The sequence below is a fragment of the Homarus americanus genome, unplaced genomic scaffold, assembly GCF_018991925.1.
Source record: "Homarus americanus isolate GMGI-L3 unplaced genomic scaffold, GMGI_Hamer_2.0 scaffold45698, whole genome shotgun sequence".
Classification (NCBI taxonomy): Eukaryota; Metazoa; Arthropoda; class Malacostraca; order Decapoda; family Nephropidae; genus Homarus; species Homarus americanus.
Genome location: NW_024735554.1, coordinates 11550489 through 11573903, shown reverse-complemented (window position 1 = coordinate 11573903; position 23415 = coordinate 11550489). Strand labels below are relative to the sequence as shown.

Sequence of the window (23415 nt, the reverse complement as noted above, 5' to 3'; positions counted from 1 at the left end):
GTCACTCGAACGTATCAGCTGATGGATGCAAACAAGGAATATCAGCTGATATACACAAAAACAAAAACACGAAACATGATGGATGTAAACAAAGCCTATCAGCTGATGGATGTAAACAAGGAATATCAGCTGATATACACAAAAACAAAAACACGAAACATGATGGATGTAAACAAAGCCTATCAGTTGGGGGATGTAAACAAAGCCTATTAGTTATGGGATGTAAACAAAGCCTATCAATAGTGGGATGTAAACAAAGCCCATCAGTTGAGGGATGTAAACAAAGCCTATCAGTTTATGAATGTAAACAAAGCCTATCAGTTGGGGGATGTAAACAAAGCCCATCAGTTGAGGGATGTAAACAAAGCCCATCAGTTTATGAATGTAAACAAAGCCTATCAGTTGGGGGATGTAAACAAAGCCTATCAGCTGATGGATGTAAAGAAAGCCTATCATTTTAGGGATGTAAACAAAGCCTATCAGCTCTGATGGATATAAAAAACACGAAAAATGCTGAGTGTAAACAAATCGTATGAGCTGATAGATGTATAAACAAGGCGTAATGTAAATAAAAATTAATCGAATTATGTAAAAAGTTAAACTATATAAACAGGTGTATGCAAACAATTACAAACAAAAAACACGAAACATGACGTGCTCAGACAAAATACAATTTGGAAACAAAAGCAGCTGAACTATGTAATAAACAGCTGGTGTGTATAATCAACAATGCAAAAAAACAGCTAATGAGCATAAACAAAAACATTTATGTAAACAAAACAATGAAAGCCACCACATGGATCAATGTAAAAAAAAGGATGGATGTAAAGCAAACAGTAAAAATAATGATAGAAGTAAACAAATTTTGGCCGTAAAAAAACATAGCTCGTTTCAAGGAACCACCTGAAGATTAGGCCCCCTAGCTTATTTCACCTGATGATTAAACATCCTGACGCTACCTGGGGGAATTATTAGAGGTTAGGTTAGGTTTCGCTAGGTTAGGTTAGGTTATCGTTAGGTTAGGATTATGTTACGTTACGTTAGTTTAGCTTATGTTAAGTTAGCGAAATACGTTGGAGGGAGCTAACCTTCAGATGACCCGTAAACTATACCTGCAAAAAGTAGAAAAAAAAATACAGTTAAGGTCGAGTCTCGGGGAACTTCTGACGCCATGTTGGCTTCTCCGTGACGAAGATAAAGTTAACTAGATAGATGCCTCTTTATATCATCAGTTACGGGGAAAATACATCGTAAGAAGCTTTAAGAATCGCTACACTATATTCCAAGGCTCAAGGGTGAAAAAAAAAGTTTTTCTGAGATGTTTTATTTGTATGGGCACCATTAGTCTTCCACAATTATAAGTGACACTTACAACACTAACGAGATCACTTATATATTATCCCCGCACCTCCGTTAGATTTACACACCGCCAAGATCGTTAATTAAAACGATTCGAATCACTTTATTAAAGCCTTCAGAGAGAAAAGTGAAGGGTTAGATGTAAATCCTCGTTGAAGATAATATAAAATGAGCTTAATTTTACTGACAAAAACGGTACAAGTATAAGAGAGACAGACACACACACAGACCACACACACACTTACGTGACACGCCCAGCCACTTAATAAATTGGAGGAGAAATATGAAATGTCAAATCAAGTATCCGGAGTAATTTATTTCTAATGGTTCGTATGTTAGTCTCGGGCGAGAGTTAAGATGACCGTAGATCAGCGCGGGAGACAGCCCGGGCAGCGTCGCCAACACCCGCCCGCCACGCTGCCTGCCGCATGATTCACACGTCAATGGCCCGACCACATTCTCCAAGATTCGTACATTATTCTCTTTTTCTTAACCGCGGGTAAGAAAACTCACCTGGAGTACAATTTCGGCGTCATTGAGTGAGCTGGTAGTCGTTCTCACAGCTCTCGTTACGATGGGAAATTTATCATAAGAACCTTTAACCCATTAGAGGGCGAGGGTTTCTCTCAGCTGAATAAAACTGTCTAGTGTTAGCCAGAATAAAACAAGCGCACCGCTGCCCTCTGAAGGGTTAAAACTCCATTATTTTTCGTAGTTTTGTGAGCCAATTAGATGTGTCCTCAATCGCCTACAAAGCTTTGTGAATAGCGACCATAATGCTTGTGACTCATTCGAAGGCAGACTGACAATGAATGTGTGACAGTTTGGTGTGTGTGTGTGTGTGTGTGTGTGTGTGTGTGTGTGTGTGTGTGTGTGTGTGTAATATATTTATTCACAAAGATTATCTTCCCAGATATAAGACATAACGAAGCTGTATTATTATATTAGGCTTCCTGTATTACTCACTGACTAAGAAGTACAAAAATCCCAGCGTTAACGCAGTCTTTGGTGTAAAGTTAAAGAATTATAATATAAAGGACCTTTTAAAGAACTTCACAGCATTATTTTTATCATTGTGGTTATTGGTAAAGAAGTAGACATTAACCAGTACGATATCTTGGCCTATATACTGGCAACCTTCATCTCTTCCCCCCGTCCCCTCACATCCTTCTCCACTCCTCCTATCCCTCACACACACCTTTGGCCCTAAACAAACCACTCCTCTCTTCCATCCCTTCCCCGTCCCCCATCCATTCCCCCTTCCTCCCCCTCTCCCTCTTTCTCTCGGGTTTGGGTGTAAAGAAATCAATTAGAGGAGAATAAATAGACAGTTGTTCATCACGTTAATAGTCAAGGAAACTACCTACTTCATCTTGACTTAACTGGCGGGGGTGAGGGAAGGGTGGGGGATTCTGTTGTCTTCTGTTGTCACCTGTTATGTATCGGGGTGAGGAGGTTTCTGTTGTTTTCTGTTATGATGTTATATACTGAGGGTGACGAAGGGGATTTCTGCTGGCTTCTGTTGTGATCTGTTTATGTATCAAAAAGGTGAGAGGGTTCTGTTGTCACCTGTTATGTATCAAAGGGGATTCTGTTGCCTTCTGTTGTCACCTATATGTACCTGTGTGTGTGTGTGTGTGTGTGTGTGAGGAGGAGGAGGAGGGAGCTGTCATGTCACAATAAAGTCTCCACGTAAATGGTCCGCCATGATAAACAATGCCCACAATAAGACTAGACCCTTGGTACACAAAGAGGTGGGAGCAACACTTTGGTCTTCAAGTGACCATTTAAGTGCCTCTTGTTCGCCTTAGTGGCTGGTGGCCTAATTCATAAACCTTACTCAAAGCGATACTGGAAGACTTAATAGTGTCTTAAACCCGCCGCTCAAGGGTAAATAATAGCTGGGGGAAATCACTTCTCAATATCAGCTTGGAGGATAGAAAAAAAGTCCTAGCTCAGTCTTAGCTTAATCTTAAAGCTAAAGATTAGGGAAAAATCTTTGCCCATACGAATCTTGGCCGTAAGAGTGTAGAGAAAAATTCTGGTTCAATCTCAGCTTAGCCTTAGGGATGGGAGGAAAATCTTAGCTCTGTTTTAGTTTGGAAGGTGGACTTAAAGGCTAGAGAAAATTCCGACCTTAGTGTTAGCTTAATCTGAAAAAATGGAAAGAAAAATCCTAGTTTAGCTTTAGCTTGGTCTTAAGGGGGTAAGGAAAAATTTAACTCAGTCTTAGTTTGGATCTAAGAGGTAGGGAAAAGTCTAATCATAGCTAAGTCTTAGCTTTGACTTTGTAGGTACGGAAAAATCATAGCCAAGGGTTACGGAAAAATCCTGGTTCAATCTTATTAACTGATGCACTGTACTGTACCATCACGTAATCATACTAAAAGTTACAGGATCACCCCTCAGCTAACTAACCTAACATTACCTAACCTTATCTAACCTAACCTAACCTTATCTAACCTAACCAAACATAATTCAAGTAAAGTTATGGAAAGATGGTTAAATATGATCTGAATGAAATAAGTCAGTTCTACCATATTTGTTATTTTTTTTTTTTTTTGCGAAATCGTTTTTTTTTTTGAAGACCGGACAATTTACAAAGGGCTAAAAACCCAGTCGTTTTGTAAAATGACCTTAAACTCTCAACCATTTTGCAAACAGGCAAGCATTGGCCAATTGGGTAATTTTGCCAAATAACTTGCAAACAGGCAAAATACCCCGTTTATTCGTTGACCCAGTACTGAACTACAGTATTTTCTTCTGCATTTTAATCACAATGTAACTTCACGCCCCTCAAGATCACACAATCCCGAGGCGGTTTCTGGGAGACGAATCAAGCCAGCCCAAGTGGGCGACAATGTGGTGGTTCCGATCCCGCTCGTTGATCGTGGACGTGCAGTTTACAAATGCCAAGTCAGTAATCATTCAGGCGAAGGAAAATGGAACATACAATCTTGGTACGAAACACGGAATCTTGAAACACCTGTACACTCGAAATCAGTTCACCCCAAACAGGTCCTCTCCACTGCAGATGTACAGTCTCGTTCAAGATTCTTCGAACACTGCTGGAGACAGCTGACAAATCAAGGGCCTTTCAAGGCCGTTTGTTTACTATAATACGTAGTAAAAATTATGAATGGATGTAAAAGCCCAACCATTAATTAAGCAACGGGGAACTAAGTAACCAATCACTTATCACTTTTACACTCATTCATAATTTTAACTACGTACTATAGTAAACAAACGGCCTTGAGTTGCCAGCTGTCTCCAGCAGAGTTCAAAGAATCTCGTTCGTACCTGAAGGGAAGGAGGTAAGTCTGCGTGAAGTTGTCATTGCAGACTCCACGGGGCACAGACAGGGCTTCACCAATGGTAACTGCTCTAGGCCTTGTCAAAGCAGCCGCTGTAAGTGTTACAGCAATAAGACCTCGTGTGACAGCAGCTGTAGGTGCAGCTCCACAAACAAGTCCGAGTAACAACAACTGATTATTGTTTAATGTACTGAAGAGACTTCCTTTCAACCTCCTCATCCTTCAATAAAAGATTTAATAATTTTATTTGTTTTGTTTTTTATTACCGGAAATAAATACACATACACATACCCGGTCGCTTTGCAAAACGACCGGGTTTTTTACCTGTTTACAACTGGCCGGTCTTTAGCAAAATACCGATGTCGTAAACAAACTAACAAATGCACTGAATTCCACGACGTTATAGTAATACAAATCTAAACCATACCACATAGCAATACACTCCGTTACGAGCATGCAGGCGCAGGGCTAGTTTATTGGGCACCACCTTTTATCCTAAGTAAGATAAAGGACTAAAGCATTACAGGCGACCAACAGTAAAGCATGCAGAGTTCAGGCTAGCCCCCCCCCCCACACTCACTACAAAACGGCTAGGATCCGATCATTTTAGCAATAAGAATGATGGGTTACTATGCGAGTTAGATTTCACTCGCACGCACGCACGCAGTATAGTTAATATACTCGCTGGTGAATACATGAAGCCTCAGTCATAATACAGCCTAATATAACACATTCAGAGAGCAGGTAACTTAAGCCGAGAGTTGACGTCTATTTGTCATTCCTGAGAGAGAGAGAGAGAGAGAGAGAGAGAGAGAGAGAGAGAGAGAGAAAATAAGTATTTCAACAAATGTACAGACGACCAGACAAACGAGTAGACAAAGTAAAAAAAAAAATCAACACCAGATCAACTGTGTTTTCCTTCAAGGCTGGGAAAGAAACAAGTGACGATCTGTTTACATCTCTGCTCTCTGCCCCTGCGCGGTCCTTCAAGCCATGACCGAACTAATGTTATGCGAACTGCAGCGGTGAATGTGCGGCGCTCACTGTCTTATATATCTGCTTTATTGCTCATTCGGAAGTCCCTCCCCATAATTGTATTCATATTTCAAGCTAATTAGCCTTTAAGAAGGTTAGTGCCAACTTCTCCAAGGTGGGCGACGCGAGATGATGCCACACGGTTGTCACTGAGTTTTACCTCCCGTCCCGCCCGCTGCCGTGATTCCCCGAGGATGTTTATGTCGTCTATTATTTATTTATGTCGTCTATTCTTCATGTTTATGGTCGGTGAATGTCTCAAGAAGAGCAGCAGCATCAGGACGAAGCTCACCGCAGGTCACTGTATATATATAAAGCTCCATCGTTCAGATCTACTGCGGGAAAAATTTTTTGTTTTTGTGGAAGGTGGAAGAAGGATTTAACTTAGTGTTAGTTAAAATACCGGTACTCGGTGTAGAGCGGTAACAGGCGTGGAGTATGCAAATGAGTCCGGCGCCAAAGATTTAGAGCCCTAGGATCGAACGGACAGTCCCAGCAGCAGCAGTGCCCCGGTAAAGCCCCTAACATCGTCTTCGCCAGCCAGGGTTTTAATGCCCCGCGGGGCCTGGTGTTCATCCCGAGGGCAAACCCACGATTGTTTCTCTCGACTAACTAAAATGTTTGTCATTCTGCCTTGTGGGACTGACTCTTTACCTTAGCTAATGTCGCCCATAAAACTTGCTGAACGATTCACCAAGCGCGGCCAGCCACAGGGGCGTTCATCCGCGACCTAGATTCTGTACCATTTTGACCCTTTTCCCATCAGGTGGTAAGGGTGACCAGGCCAGGTGTCGAGGGCCGTGGGTTGGGTGCCTGGGTCGGGAGTCTCGGGGTGTGCCCGGGGGATAAGTGGTTGTAGCAGTTCTCTTGTGATCCAAGATGCCAAATAAAAATTCCCAGCCAACTCCGGCCACTCGTGTGTCACCCCCGCCAGATGGATGGTGGGGGGGAGAAGAGGAGGGGAGAGAAGGATGGATGGAGAGGGGAGAAAGGGGAGGGAGGGAGGGATAGATAGAGGCAGAAGAAGGAAAGGGAGGGAGAGAAGGATGGATGGAGGGGAAAAGGGGAGGAAGAAGGAAGAACGGATGATGATGGGAGGAAGAGAGGTGAGATGGGGAGGAGAAGAATCGATGGGTAGGGAGGGGGATTGAGAAACAGATGTACAAGATTCTGAGAGAGAGAGTGTGTGTGTGTGTGTGTGTGTGTGTGTGTGTGTGTTGCTCGTCGAGAGGAACATAACCATCATGATAAAGAGTAAAGAACCAAGGCTAATGGAAACCTGAGTGCATTTCCTCCTGATTTAACTCAAAGCGTCACAACCTTCCCTCACTCATAACCATAAAGCCATATCAAGACAAACTACAGTACATCTGCCCCGTGTAATAATATGCAGGTGGTTTATTTAGCGTTATTATTGGCAGTTTATTATCGTGTTTACGTCTTAAAATATTAGTTGCTTAATGTACTTCCTATCCACATATTCACACGCCCACCCAATTCACACCCGTAAGCCCACCCTATTTCCTATTCACACGCCCACCCTACTTCCTATCCACACGCCCACCCTACTTCCTATCCACACGCCCACCCTACTTCCTATCCACACGCCCACCCTATCCACCTCCTACTTCCTATCCACACCCTACTTCCCTATCCACACCACCCTACTTCCTATCCACACGCCCACCCTACTTCCTATTCCTACTTCCTATCCATACGCCCACCCTACTTCCTATCCACACGCCCACCCTACTTCCTATCCACACGCCCGCCCACTCCACCTGACAATTACCACCAAAACCACAGCAGCCACTACGCCTTGTACAGTAGTTGGCAACTCTGAGCTGTGTGTGTGTGTGCCAGGAAGACCCACGAGGAAATTGACCTACACAGCCTCCCATTAACAGTGTCAAGGCCCAATATGAGAGGCCACCTGTCTCCCACCGTCCACCTGTCTCAGTGGTTCAGTAAACTCATCGGTGCGGACGATTCCCTTCTGTCGGGACAATATTCGTGACCCTAAACACGGGATCACCTGAAATTTAGGCAACCCAGCTTATTTCACCTCATGATTAAACACCTAAACACTAACCTAACTTATCATAACCCAGCTCCACTTAAGCCAATGTAGCCTAAACTAATCTAACCTAACGCTAACCTATCTTAACCCAAATTAACCTAACCCCACCAGGTAGCGTTAGGGTCTTTAATCATCAGGTGATATAAGGCTTTGGTGCCGAATCTTCAGGTGATCCCTTGAATAGCAGGTGAGGTGAGGTGAGGTGAGGTGAGGTTAGGTTATAATTTCAACTGACCCTTTCATTATATACAGCTTCTAATACAGTGAAATATAATACGTTCATAATTAATGTTATTGTATTTAAAGCAGTTATCAAATACAGTTAAGGTTGTTACAGGAGCCTCTTTTGTGTAATTATCATACCTGGCTACGATCACTCAATGTTAGGAACACACCTGGCTGGGATCACACAAGGTGAGGAACACACCTGGCTGCGATCACACAAGGTTAGGAACACACCTGGCTGGGATCACACATGGTTAGGAACACACCTGGCTGGGATCACACAAGGTTAGGAACACACCTGGCTGGGATCACACAAGGTTAGGAACACACCTGGCTGCGATCACACAAGGTTAGGAACACACCTGGCTGGGATCACACAAGGTGAGGAACACACCTGGCTGCGATCACACAAGGTTAGGAACACACCTGGCTGGGATCACACAAGGTGGAACACACCTGGCTGGGATCACACAAGGTTAGGAACACACCTGGCTGGGATCACACAAGGTTAGGAACACACTGGGATCACACAAGGTTAGGAACACACCTGGACACAAGGTTAGGAACACACCTGGCTGGGATCACACAAGGTTAGGAACACACCTGGCTGGGATCACACAAGGTTAGGAACACACCTGGCTGGGATCACACAAGGTTAGGAACACACCTGGCTGGGATCACACAAGGTTAGGAACACACCTGGCTGGGATCACACAAGGTGAGGAACACACCTGGCTGGGATCACACAAGGTGAGGAACACACCTGGCTTTGATCACACAAGGTTAGGAACACACCTGGCTGGGATTTTTAAAACTTTTGTAATTACATAATTATTATCATCGGATCTCAGATGAGAGAGAGAGAGAGAGAGAGAGAGAGAGAGAGAGAGCCAGCGTGTGTGGGGTGACATAGCTTACATACCGCCGTGACACTGCCGTCGCTCACCACCAAATGATGGCACTAAGTGTGGCAGTTCACAGTGCCACCAACACCGCCGCCCTGCCACTGACAGTGTTACCAATGTTGACACTTCTGCCACCGCCGCCGCCGTGAAAGGCAGTATTACCAACGTCATGTGCTATCGCTCGTACTGTGAACACAAACAGCTGTTGCTGTAATCATCATTACTATTATTATCATTACTAGTAGTTGTAGTTTATTATTATAATTATTGTCACAAAATTAATAATAATAATACTATTATTATTGTCATAATTATTATTGTTATTATTATCATCAATATTATAATTATTATTATTTAAATGTCTTATGTTTAAGGATATTATAGATGAAATTATCATTAATGCATTAATTATAGTGTGAAGAATTAATTCCTTTAAGTTAAAGTAATAAAAAAGTTATTCCAGTGTAGCAACAACGATAAGAACTGTTATGACGACGAAGATAACGGCAACGATTACGACTAAAACAATGATTACGAAAATTACGACACCAATTATGACAATGATTACGACGACTAAAACAACGATAGCGACGGTTACAACGACAATGTTTACGACTGTAACGGCAACGATTACGACTACAATGACAACGATTACGACGGCTACTCGACAGACAACAATTACGACTAATATAACGACAACAATTACAACGATAATAACAACGATTACGTCGATAACGATAACGATAACGACGACTACTATAACGACAGCGATTACGACTAAAATACGTCCAGGGGTGTAACTACGCCCAGGGGCGTAACTACGCCCAGGGGTGTAATTACGTCCAGGGGTGTAACTACGCCCAGGGGCGTAACTACGCCCAGGGGTGTAATTACGTCCAGGGGTGTAACTACGCCCAGGGGTGTACTACGCCCAGGGGTGTAACTACATCCAGGGGTGTAACTACGCCCAGGGGTGTAACTACGTCCAGGGGTGTAACTACGCCCAGGGGTGTAACTACGCCCAGGGGTGTAACTACGCCCAGGGATGTAACTTCGGCCAGGGGTGTAACTTCGGCCAGGGGTGTAACTACGTTAGGGATGTAACCACGACCAGGGGTGTAACTACGCCCAGGGGTGTTACTTCGGCCAGGGGTGTAACTAATTAGGGATGTAACCACGCCCAGGGGTGTAACTACGCCCAGGGGTGTTACTTCGGCCAGGGGTGTAACTATGATAATAGTGGTGTAACCAAAAGTAACAAGTAGCACGAGGTAATAAAGTAGAAAACAAAACACAACATCGCTCCCCTGACATTTGCAACATTGTATTTATTTACTGTTTGCATCCATCTGTGACGTCACAGAAGCCAGCTGTGGTAAAAGTCGGCTGATGTGTGGTTATGGTCCTGCGGTGTGACAGAGCACAGCTGCATCACACCAGTACTTTATACCTAAATTTAGTAGATTTTTTGGTGCACTTTTTTTTTAATCTTTGGTAAGGCAGTTAAAGGCACCACCTTTAATAACCAAGGACACTGCATGGAAATTACTACTGTACCTAAGTTCAATAGTATTTAGGTAAGGAACAAACTCTTATGATATTGACAGTCAGAAAATTACTGGGTTTTTTTACCTGTATTATATTCATAAATCTTTGCTTATAGTGATATTAATCAACTTATGGCAGTTAATATCACACTAGTGCATTATACACAGTAACGTTAGACGCCATGACCCGTACTGGCCCCACTTGACCTCTATATCCCTCTCTCTTACAGACGAGTGCGACGCTGAGGGTGGTCTGGTGTCCCGGATGATGTGCGGCTCCAGCATGACACCCACTAGCCTGTTACAAGGCTCCCCGCCCACACTCACGCCCACGCTCAACACCTCATCTCGTATGGACGGCGTCAGTAGTGGGGGACAGTGTGCGTCCCTCAACCAACCTTACGCCGGGGACATGTGCACCTATGGCCCCATGTACGGACCGTACAGCTACGGAGGAGTGAAAGCACGGGCGTCACCCTACGCCCGTACCTCGCCTGTGTACCCTCCACCGTACCCCGCACCACCGCAACTAAACTCACAGTTGTACCGTCAACCTCCCACCTACCACGACTACACCTCCAGATAGACTCTTGGGTCATCCCCGCCACGCCATCAAAAGCAGAGCTATGTTGTACGCCCATTTTCGCACGTCTGAACGCTTAAGTTCGTGTCTCGTGAACGCCTCCACCACGCCCACGTGTCCAGGTACTGGCGGCAGGGCCGTCCGTTTTCTCTGAGGAGTACTGTATGTGGTCTTGGCGCGGTGAAGGAACAAAGTTCCTGATGAAGGTATTTACAGGGAGTTTATCTGACCTGTGGGCAGCTATGATGCTCTACGGGAACTGTTGAATCTATGGTGAGTTGTGAGGACCTATGGAGACCCGTGGAGACCTGTGCAGAGTTGTGGGTATCCAGGATCTTTGGAGACATACCAAGTTTCTGGAGATGTGTGGGAGGCAACGGGGACAGTGTGAGCTGTAAACAGGGCCCCCATACTAAACTTTTGTGTTACTTCTTAATTCTCAAAATGTCCTTCAAAAGGTCAGAGACGCTGTATTTCGCTGAGCGAATCTTGAACTTGTCTTGTGACTTATTAGATATTAAGAAGCTTCTGAGCGCGAGATACAAAGTAGTATATTTTGAAGAAATATAAATAGATATATTTTGCTTACTGTTTTTCATAACAATGATGTCTAATGTATTCCTGTTCTGAACAAGACTGAGGTGTTTAATGCCAGCCTTAACGAGACAGTGGTGTTTACGTTCTGTTGAAGAAAATTAACATGCTTACTTCCGGTATGGAACAAGTTGGTGATGTTTATTTCCTGGAAGGGAAAAGATTACAAACACTAGTGTTATGTGATGAATAAATCATAGATGGTTGGACTCCCGCGGTGAAGTGTGAAAATATAATATTTCACTATGAAGTGCCTGATAAAGGTTGTGAGTTCTGACAAAATTAACTGATAAAACCGAAAAAAAGAACACGATGTAACTGAGAGGACTAAACAGTGTGGTAGAGTTCAGCTGCCCCATACACGTTCTAACAGTGATACAGGTGATCCCTACTGACCCTGGCAGGAGTGGGAGGGAGGTCACCTTATTGTTCTCTGTGTCTGTCTGTCCCATGGTGAGGACGACGGACGAACGGACGGACACACACGGCTCCTGTTTATTGTGCACTACGACTATCAAAATTAAAACGTCTTATGAGTTAAATAATACTTTAGTCTCCGGTACCGTGGCTGGTGGCACATTAAGAATTACTAATGCAATACGGTAATTAATTATAAAGTAATTATTATGTTCTAATTTAACCAAGCCAAACCTAACCTAACACTACCCAATTTAACCAAAGCACACCTAACCTACCCTATAACTTAACCAAACCAAATCTAATCTATCCTAATTTAACCAAACCCAATCTACTCTAACTTAACCTAATCTAATCTACCCTAACTTAACCAAATCTAACCTAACCTAATCAAACCTAATCTACAGGAGGTGAGGTTTTGCTAGGTTAAATGAGTCTGAAATCTGAATACTAAAACACCCATCACCTAATATTCATGCATTAAAATGTATCGTCAGGTATGGAGCCTCGACCTAATTTTAACATAAACAGAAGAGAATAAAAAATCATTCACAAATAAACATAAATAAACACACTTTTAGTCTTAGTGAATGAAATGAATAAAAAATAATTGGTGAATGAAAGAATCGTTCACTGTTTTGACTTAGGATGTAGAGATGTTAATTCAGATGGTGTAAGTTTATGAATGTAAAAAAATGAAGGGAAAATTATTTTTTTATAGCGGAAAGGAAGAAGGTTTAGGATGTATAAATGGAGTTTTGAATGTGATGAGAATAGAGAAGGATAGACTAAATACTTCTGGCGATGAAAGAGAAAAGAGGTAAAAATACTGTGTTCATGACGTCACGAAAAAAATGGATGGAGAGACGAATTAGACACTGAGGAAAAAAGATTCTGAGTGAGGGAAAAGTTACGGTGTATTTCATTGTAAGAGATAACGTTTGTGTAAATGTTCGGCCTCAGTTAGGAAGATGAGTGTTTGACAGCTGTTTGTATGTACACACGTCTTTCTCATGTATTCTGTATGTGTATTTCTCAGTTGGTGTAAAGTTGCGGCACAAAATTCCCCGAACACTTGGCCATATCTAGCACCTGCTTCTTGGTCACATTCACTGTATGACTGGTTAATATCTACTAACCGGAAAAGGAAAAAAAAACCCTTAATACAAAGAAAAATCAGACAATATACTTTAAAATCCAGCCAGGTGTCCATGGAATTCTGGCCGCAACTGTACGTGTGAGAATATTGTACTTAAAAAAAATCTTAAAATGTTGTTTTCCTGGGATACAGAACAACAATTTATTCAGTTATTTTGTCTAATGTTTATAATATATTACAATTCTATAAACCTTCCTTCCTGACGCTCTTAACCCCTTGAATACGATGAGAAGCACCTTGAGAACGATGACTTATCCTCTGAGTACGATGACATAATCCCTTAAGCAAGATTACTCAATCCCCTGAGTACAATGAATTAGCCCAGTGAGTAAGACATCATAAACCCTCGTGTACGATTACTTAACCCCTTGAATTATAAGTCCCTTCTAATTTGAATACGATGACACTGTACTCCCGTGGTCATGGTCGTACTCGAGGGCCTTTGAGTACGATGACACTATATTCCTGTGGTCGAGATCATACTCGAGGGATTAAAATAGAGGCTCACTTAAGATAAAGCTGATGAGAGTAATCAGTCTTAAGTAATCTTTCCCTCGTAACTTAAAAGATGTGGTACAGTACACACATTGGCTTTAAAACTACATGAATTGGCATCCAAATTATACTAATTGGCTTAAAATTGCACGAATTGGCTTCTTTTTTTTCTTTTTTTTTACGGGGATTAGCCCACCCGGGCACAGGTCACTCACCCACATCAGGGCCTGGGGGCGAAATATAATAATAATAATAATAATAATAATAATAATAATAATAATAATAATAATAATAATAATAATAATAACTCTTATTACTATTATTATCATTATAATAATTCAAAAAGTAATAAAAAAATACCTGTACTAAAAATACAAATAATATACTAAAAATAATAATAATAACCATAAACAAATACAAAAACGAAAAAAATAAATCAAGAATGAGAAACGATATACACTATGTATGTTGTGTTGTCAAAATAAGAGAAACAATTGAGACCCTGCAATTGTGTAAATGAGGCAGAAAGTCAGGTCAGCAACCTGGGACTTGGTCACAATTTTTGTGATGCCATATGGCAGCAGGGTCTACCATTAGACAACACATTATGCTTCCAATATCTTCCCAGGCGGTAGTACCTCCCTGTTTGATAGCTGCCTGCTACCGGCTTCAAAATTTTGAGATAAAATAAATTTAAGTCTCATTTTCAATTCCTATTCTTGGTAAGATCGTTATGTAACAGTGTTTTATTTGAAAATTATCATTTATACCTGTATATATATTGAATGATTTTAGCAGCGTCATTACAGATAATAAAAGCAGTATTAGTGTTTATTATTATTATTATTATTATTATTATTATTATTATTATTATTATTATTAATATTAATATTATTATTATTATTATTAACATCGGCAAACAATTTCTATTTATTCGATTAGAAGTAAAATACAGTAGAATAAAATTAATACGACCTAAGTTGCTTCCTCCTTCAGAAACTTACAACAAATCTTCTACAAGACCTTAATAACCATTGTACTATAAGTGCTGCACCTACCGCGGTAAACTTAATGGTGCTACCCAAGTGTATTGATATATACTGTAGTGCACTTATGCTTCAGTGACCTCGTATATGTCGTGGTAATTGTACACTGCTGTCCTGTTCTTTCTTCTACACTTGTGTACTGTGCTATTTGTATACCTTCCTGTATACCTTTGTACTAAACTTAATCGTTCACTGATGTACTAAACCTTCTAGTACACACTGTGCCTTCCTGTAAACTGATTTATTTGGTATTCATGCACTGTGCCTTATTGTACATTAATTACTGAAACTTAACACTGATGTACAAAACCCTCCTGTATACTGATGTACTAGAACCTTCATGTACATTATTGTACTAAACCATCATAATACAGTACAGCGATGTAATAAACTTCTATGTATACCGGTGTACTAGATCTTCATGTGCACTATGTACAATGATGTACTAAACCGTTAAATTAACCTTATGTACCAAACCTATATGTACAATAATGAACTAAACTTTCACAAGCATGGATATACTGAGCACCCTCTCTTACACCTGTTGTACAGACCTGAATGGACTGTACGTTTGTCTGTAAACCACTGAACTTATAAAGTGTATTACAACATTGCTGTAATTCTGAAGCGCATTGAACTTGAGTACAGTATTGTGTGTGGTGTATTGTACATATCGATGATGCTGTATATATTGTATATTTATACAAGTTGTATTTCTTGTCATGCAGATGTTAAGGCCAAAAATAAAGTTTCCAATATGATCTCAGTTCTTTATTTTTTAAGAACCTTCAAGTTTTCTATTATATATTACTATTGTACTTCATATATGAATATGTACTTGTACTTCATACCGAAATGAGTTCTCTCTCTCCCAAGGAAAAAACAGGGGTAAGAAAGTCACTTCCTCTTCCTCACACCACCACCAACCACACCACACCACACCATAACTGAATCAACATCACCACCACATCACATCATCATCACCACTACTATAACCAAATACCACTACTGTGCTATAAACACAACAACACAGAACAGTGAATGTTCGTATACGTCAGGTTTTTCTCCTAAATCTAGAGGTACGAAAGCATCTACCTGACTCACTTAATTAAGCTACGAAATAGAGATGGATTACCGACAGTTCGTTCGGTAAAAATCTGTGTAATTGGAGATGTGAATACGTATCTAAGTGACTCATTTAGGCTATGACATAATGATGGGTTCTTAAAGGTTCTTAGTTTAAAAATTTTCACCGTAAATAAAGATATGATAATGTAGGTAATGTTCAGTGTATTACAGATGTGAGGATAAAAACGCCGTCATAACTGCACTGGATCTGTACCGACGTTTCTCCTGATCCGCAGTTAGAGGGCAAAATTTAACCTACGAATCTCTGAGAAATGTGACCCAAACAGACTCTCATACCGACAACTTCCGGTCTATAATGACTAAACTATTTCTACTTAACATTCTCTTATAAATAGATAGTAAACACTTTCTGCTACTCGTTGTAATATAATTCATTTGCACTATATATATATATATATATATATATATATATATATATATATATATATATATATATATATATATATATATATATATATATATATATATATATATATATATATATATATATATATATATATATATATATATATATATATATATATATATATATATATATATATATATATATATATATATATATATATATATATATATATATATATATATATATATATATATATTCCCTTGAAATAACTACATATAAGAGCCCAAATACGATTCTACATCAATGGTCTCTTAGAATTTCCTTGTATGATATAAATATAAGTACGGAGTTATAAAGAGAACATAAGTAAGGCGGGTGAGTTAAGTGGGCGTGTAAGTGTGAGGGCGGGCTAATGACTCACTGTTTTTCATTACTCATTAATTATCTCCTGTCAGGTCTGACACACCCCACCCACCGCCTCCACACCCACCCTAACTACACCCACTGCCCTCATCCACCCACAACTTAGTGCCCACACTCACCCTACCCACCATCCCGCGCCCATACTCACCACACCCCTACCCATTACCTACACCCATCCCTTACATCCTTCTTCCTCCACCACCCACTACCCTACGCTCATATTCACCCCACCCCCAGCCCCACACCCAACCCAGCCACAGCCATCCAGCCCCACACCCACCCAACCACAACCATCCAGCCCCCACCCACCCCAACCATCCAGCCCCACACCCAACCCAGCCACAGCCATCCAGCCCCACACCCACCTAACCACAGACATCCAGCCCCACCCACCCCAACCACAGCCATCAGCCCCACACCCACCCCAACCACAGCCTTCTCCACACCACCCCAACCATAGCCCTCCAGCCCCACATCCACCCAACCACAGCCATCCAGCCCCACACCCACCCAACCACAGCCATCCAGCCCCACACCCACCCCAACCACAGCCTCTAGCCCCACACCCACCCCAACCATAGCCCACCAGCCCCACATCCACCCAACCACAGCCATCCAGCCCCACACCCACCCAACCACAGCCATCCAGCCCCACACCCACCCAACCACAGCCATCCAGCCCCACAACCCACCCAACCACAGCCACCCAGCCCCACATCCACCCAACCACAGCCATCCAGCCCCACACCCACCCAGCCACAGCCCTCCAGCCCCACACCCACCCAACCACAGCCATCCAGCCCCACACCCACCCAACCACAGCCACCCAACCACAGCCATCCAGCCCCACACCCACCCAACCACAGCCACCCAGCCACATCCACCCAACCACACATCCAGCCCCACACCCACCCAACCACAGCCATCCAGCCCCACACCCACCCACCACAGCCACCCAGCCCACACCCACCAACCACAGCCACCCAGCCCCACACCCACCCAACCACACAGCCATCCAGCCCCACATCCACCCAACCACAGCCATCCAGCCCACACCCACCCCAACCACAGCCATCCAGCCCCACACCCACCCCAACCATAGCCCTCCAACCCCACACCCACCCCAACCATAGCCATCCAGCCCCACCCACCCAACCACAGCCACCCAGCCCCACATCCACCCAACCACAGCCATCCAGCCCCACACCCACCCAACCACAGCCATCCAGCCCCACACCCACCCAACCACAGCCATCCAGCCCCACACCCACCCAACCACAGCCATCCAGCCCACACCCACCCAACCACAGCCATCCAGCCCCACACCCACCCAACCACAGCCATCCAGCACAGCCATCCAGCCCCACACCCACCAACCACAGCCATCCAGCCCCACACCCACCCAACCACAGCCATCCAGCCCCACACCCACCCCAACCATAGCCATCCAGCCCCACAACCCACCCAACCACAGCCACCCAGCCCACATCCACCCAACCACAGCCATCCAGCCCCACACCCACCCAACCACAGCCATCCAGCCCCACCCAACCCAGCCACAGCCATCCAGCTCCACACCCACCCAACCACCATCCAGCCCCACACCACCCAACCACAGCCATCCAGCCCCACAACCCACCCAACCACAGCCACCCAGCCCCACATCCCCAACCACAGCCATCCAGCCCCACACCATCCAACAACAGCCATCCAGCCCCACAACCCACCCCAACCACAGCCATCCAGCCCACACCCACCCCAACCACAGCCATCCAGCCCCACACCCACCCCAACCATAGCCCTCCAACCCCACACCCACCCAACCACAGCCATCCAGCCCCACACCCACCCCAACCATAGCCCTCCAGCCCCACATCCACCCAACCACAGCCATCCAGCCCCACACCCACCCCAACCATAGCCTCAACCCCACACCCACCCCAACCATAGCCCTCCAACCCCACACCCACCCAACCACACCCATCCAGCCCCACACCCACCCCAACCATAGCCTCCAGCCCCACATCCACCCAACCACAGCCATCCAGCCCCACACCCACCCCCAACCATAGCCCTCCAACCCCACACCCACCCAACCACAGCCATCCAGCCCCACACCCACCCCAACCATAGCCCCAGCCCCACACCCACCCAACCACAGCCATCCAGCCCCACAACCCACCCAACCACAGCCCTCCAGCCCCACACCCACCCACCACAGCCATCCAGCCCCACACCCACCCAACCACAGCCATCCAGCCCCACACCCACCCCAACCACAGCCATCCAGCCCCACACCCACCCAACCACAGCCATCCAGCCCCACACCCACCCCAACCATAGCCCTCCAGCCCCACATCCACCCAACCACATCCACCCAACCACAGCCATCCAGCCCCACACCCACCCCAACCATAGCCCTCCAGCCCCACATCCACCCAACCATAGCCCTCCAACCCCACAAACAGTTAAATACTGCTTTTGTAATAATTAATTGACTGTTGTTATTATTATTATTATTATTATTATTATTATTATTATTATTATTATTATTATTATTATCAATTTTATTAATATTTTTACTAGTATCAATATTAGTATTACTTATTATTTTAAAAATACATAAATGTAATTGTTATATTTTCTATTATGCTTTATGATTAACGCAATTAAATTTTTATTATTGTTATAATTAAATATTTCCTATTCTGAATGGTTTGCTTTCCATTAATGAAAATATTTAAACATATAAATTATAAAAAGAAAATCACAGGATGACTAGAACCGAAAATAAACAAGCATGTGGTGAAGGTTGAGACACAGACGGACATAATCACCAGCAAATGCTCTACTTCCGTCCCTCCCTACCACTGAAGTTCTCAAAATTTCCTCCGTGAATTTTCCCCTTAATTGGGTATGAGATACAACATCTAATTACACTAAGTCCCGGTACAATACCAACACCGTTTTGATAGTAAATCTACATCATGTGGATTAGTTGAGAGAATTTTGACACGTTCTTACGTCACCAGTTAGTTGGGGGATAAAAATTTATGGCAGAAATCGGTGAGGATTTTGGGTCTGGGTTCTGTGGGAATTTCTGGGTAAAAAATCTTGGCTGGGTAACTCGATACAGGAACCTGCCCACCGAGACACGCCGCTTTGTTTACAAGATTTCGTCGTCTTCCTCACATTATATCGTTTCAAGTACAGTGTCTTTCACGTTTAATTTATATCATAGATTAATGTAATTTATTTTTTAAGCAAAGAACAAATTATATCGTTTAACATAATAATTATATTACGGATAAGGTCGTTTTCTTTTAACAACGATACCAATGGTATAATGGATCAAAATGAGATAACATATGTTTATCCTGGTGCTATTCAGATACGCTGTATAATAATAATAATCGAACGCATGATGAAACGAAACACCTTTATTATACCCCCTATTTAATGTCATACATTTACACTATTAAAAACCAAATAAAATAAGACTTATTATTACCTTAATACTATGGAGTTAAAAAATAATAATGTAAAAAAACAAACTTGGTCTGATTAATTAAACTTCTGGCTCCTGTCCGTCAATGTCGGCCTCTCCAGTATCTAGCTGACACTTTCCCGCGCTTATGACGTCACACTCTGGTCCAAGATTCTCGGGATAAGTGAATCTTTCCCCCATTAAGCACAACAGTAGAACATAATTTTTTTTTATGAAATAATAATAATACGGATATTTTGTTATTAATAAAAATACTTATAAAAAAAATTTAGATTGTCTTTATAAAATGTAAAAAAAACTATGCAGGATTATTTTCTAAAGTCTGGCTGACAATGTGAAAAAAGAGTAAATAACTCAACACCAAAAAGAATTATATTGGAATAGAGACAATCAGGCGAAGTATAACATAATTCCAATGAAAAAAAGATTCTGTGCGGGTAATTTGCTATAACTGATACTGTTAATAATTACGAGCTATTTTCATGGAGTGAAAAATTATAAACTAAATGTTTTAAAAGCACGTGAGACGAGTTAATAATGCTACCATAAAATTACCAGACAAAATAAATATAAATAGAGGTACAGTATATGAATAAAGATTACTTTCCCAAAGCATATAAATAAAGTTCTGGCTAATCATGTGTGAGGGAGAGACAGAAGTAAATAGAGATCTGATTAGATACATGCATTAGATGAGAAATAGCTTTACAGATAATAGATAAATAATGAGTTCAAAATATATCATTTATAAATACGAAATAAAAGAGAACATTAACGAAACGCTGGATCTTGAAGAAATGCCGAAAAATATTGAAAACTAAAAAACATGCGTAGTTGGATAAAGTACGTTTACATACATAAAATATATCTAAAAAATATAATTATTAAATACAGAAACACAAAAACCATTCATTAATCATCAAGAGTATTAATAAACGCGAAACTTTACAGAATTAGAAGGAAAAAAGGAAAAAAATTAAAATGGCAATTGTTGTTGGGTGGTGATGCGACACCTTCAAGCTGGATCTTCTCATATACGTTAATTAATCATAGCGGTGTGTGGCCGACCTTCCCACGCCCAACTCGAGTACTAGTGGGCGGCCTCTCTCTCTCTCTCTCTCTCTCTCTCTCTCTCTCTCTCTCTCTCTCTCTAAAAGAATATCAGCGTAAAAGAAGAGGGTGAGACTGAGAGAGATAAAGATGGAGATTGAGAAGGGGCACATGAGAAGGAAAGAGAAGAAAGGGAGAAAGGGGAAGGAAGAAGGTAGGGAGAGAGAGAATCCCAACCTCACATGTCCCCCCCCACGCACACACCGACTCGACTATGAAGAACTTAATTAAAGTGATAATAGCAATGGCTGTGTGTTTGTTTAGTGATATCTTTTTCTTTCTTTATTATCGCCGTTTACAACCCATGTAAGACAACTATTACACTGATTCTCTCTCCTCACATCATTAACCTCTCGCCGTCTCCTTCATTTACGACAAATTTTGTTTCAAGAGGTACCGGTATGGCCAGCATAAGGACAGAACTAGACAATGTGATATAGTTGTGGCCAAAATTAGGCTAGGATACAGCCACATCTGGCAAGTTAGTAACGCTGTACCCATACCGGAACACTAAGCATGTAAACTTTGTGATAAACCTTTAGAGCATACACTTGAACACTATATTACTGAATGTGACACTGTCAAAGACTTCAGGCCACCTGGCTTATTGCATCATGAACTTTGTAATTATTAGATTGAATCAGGGGTGCTTGAGGACATTCTTGCTGTTTATCCAAAATTTGCTCGCCCACACTGATTAGTCTTCAATTATAATATGACGTCCAATGTATATGAACCTCTGTCCTGCATGGCAGTGAACAGCGACATAAACCTACATGAATCTGACCTATATATAGTGTTAATAAATATGATCTGTTCCTTTGTGTATGAACCTCTGTCCTGTGTGGCAGTGAGAAGTGATACCACTCTCAGTGTTAAGACCTGACTGAATTACTCAGAACAGGCAAACTGTACTCCAAGCTTTGTCAATAAATTTGTAAAAAAAAAAAATTGCTCTAGGCAGATGGTTGAGGCGGTGTGTTGGTTTGATCACATGTTTAAGTAATAAAAGTCTCTGATTTGCTGAGTAATGTATTTTTAGGTCTGATAGTGGTCTCAGTTGTGCTAGTAGTACTGTAGTAATAAAGCAATAGTAGTAGTAGTATTTTCACCACCAGCATTATCATCAATATTATTATTATTATTATTATTAGTGTTATTATTATAATTATTATTATTATTATTATTATTATTATTATTATTATTATTATTATTATTATTATTATGGTCTTTATACTGCTCTATAAGTATATAATTTATCTTATATTCTCAGCTTGACACCTCAAACATCACCTGGGCACTTAGTGGTGTTACTTGTTACAAGAGCTTGTCGGTGACGTAACACTTGGTGGTTGATACAGCCATGTCACATCACCTCGTCTTCACATCACTTTCCCACGCCAGCTCAGAAGCAGACAATTTATTCAGTAGTGAGATACAAGTGTAAGTATTCATTTAATAAAAATTCCTAAGTTGTGACCATGGTGGTGCCTTAACCTTAGTATGAAGTGTTCAGTAACAGAGCTACAGTATTATTGTTGTGGTTGTATTTATTATTACAACTATTGTAATTCCCTTTGCACTTGTCGGAGTTTCCATATTAAATGCTTCTAAAAAATTAATACAATTCTGTTGTAAAGTTATTATTACTATTATTATCTGTATTTTTATTAGTTAACCACGTGAGATATAAATAAAGAGGCGTAATGACCGCATCCTCAGCCTTCATTAGTCTGTGCTTCACCTAACCAAGACCTTAATTGCAATTTTACAACGTTGTCGCTCCTCACGGAAAACGGGATGATATCTTCCTTAAACCGCGACCCAACCCCCACTGTTCCTCCCGTCCCTGGCCTTACCGCTGCCTCTAGGCCAATCAAAACCTCGACTCACCTCCGCCACGTCGTTTTCTATTGACTGGTGGCCGGAGCGTCGGTAGGAAGTGGCGTGCGGCGGAGCCCTTGGGATAATGTCTCTGTAATTGTTGAACAGTTGACGCCAGTGACGGACCATTGACAGACGAAAACGAACGAGCCTCCGGAAAACTACAAAGATAACAATGTTTGGCGGCCGCCGTGTTTATGGTGGGCGTGAGGGTGGGCGTGGGGGAGAACGGCGGC

At 42.2% G+C, this 23415-nt stretch overlaps 1 protein-coding gene across 2 annotated transcripts in view; it reads left to right on the top strand.

The window, feature by feature from the left end:
- LOC121871521 (T-box transcription factor TBX1-A-like) overlaps positions 1-22751 on the top strand; it is a 139460-nt gene extending 116709 nt beyond the window's left edge. Inside the window, exon 8 of one of the 2 annotated variants that reach the window (XM_042373935.1) lies at positions 22569-22751. In XM_042373935.1, coding sequence (XP_042229869.1) covers positions 22569-22573 — 5 coding nt within the window. In that variant the 3' untranslated portion in view covers positions 22574-22751. Of the gene's footprint in view, positions 1-10695; positions 12350-22568 lie in introns of those variants that run through there. The other variant, XM_042373934.1, reaches the window with a different exon arrangement.
- The last annotated feature ends 664 nt before the right edge of the window (positions 22752-23415 follow it).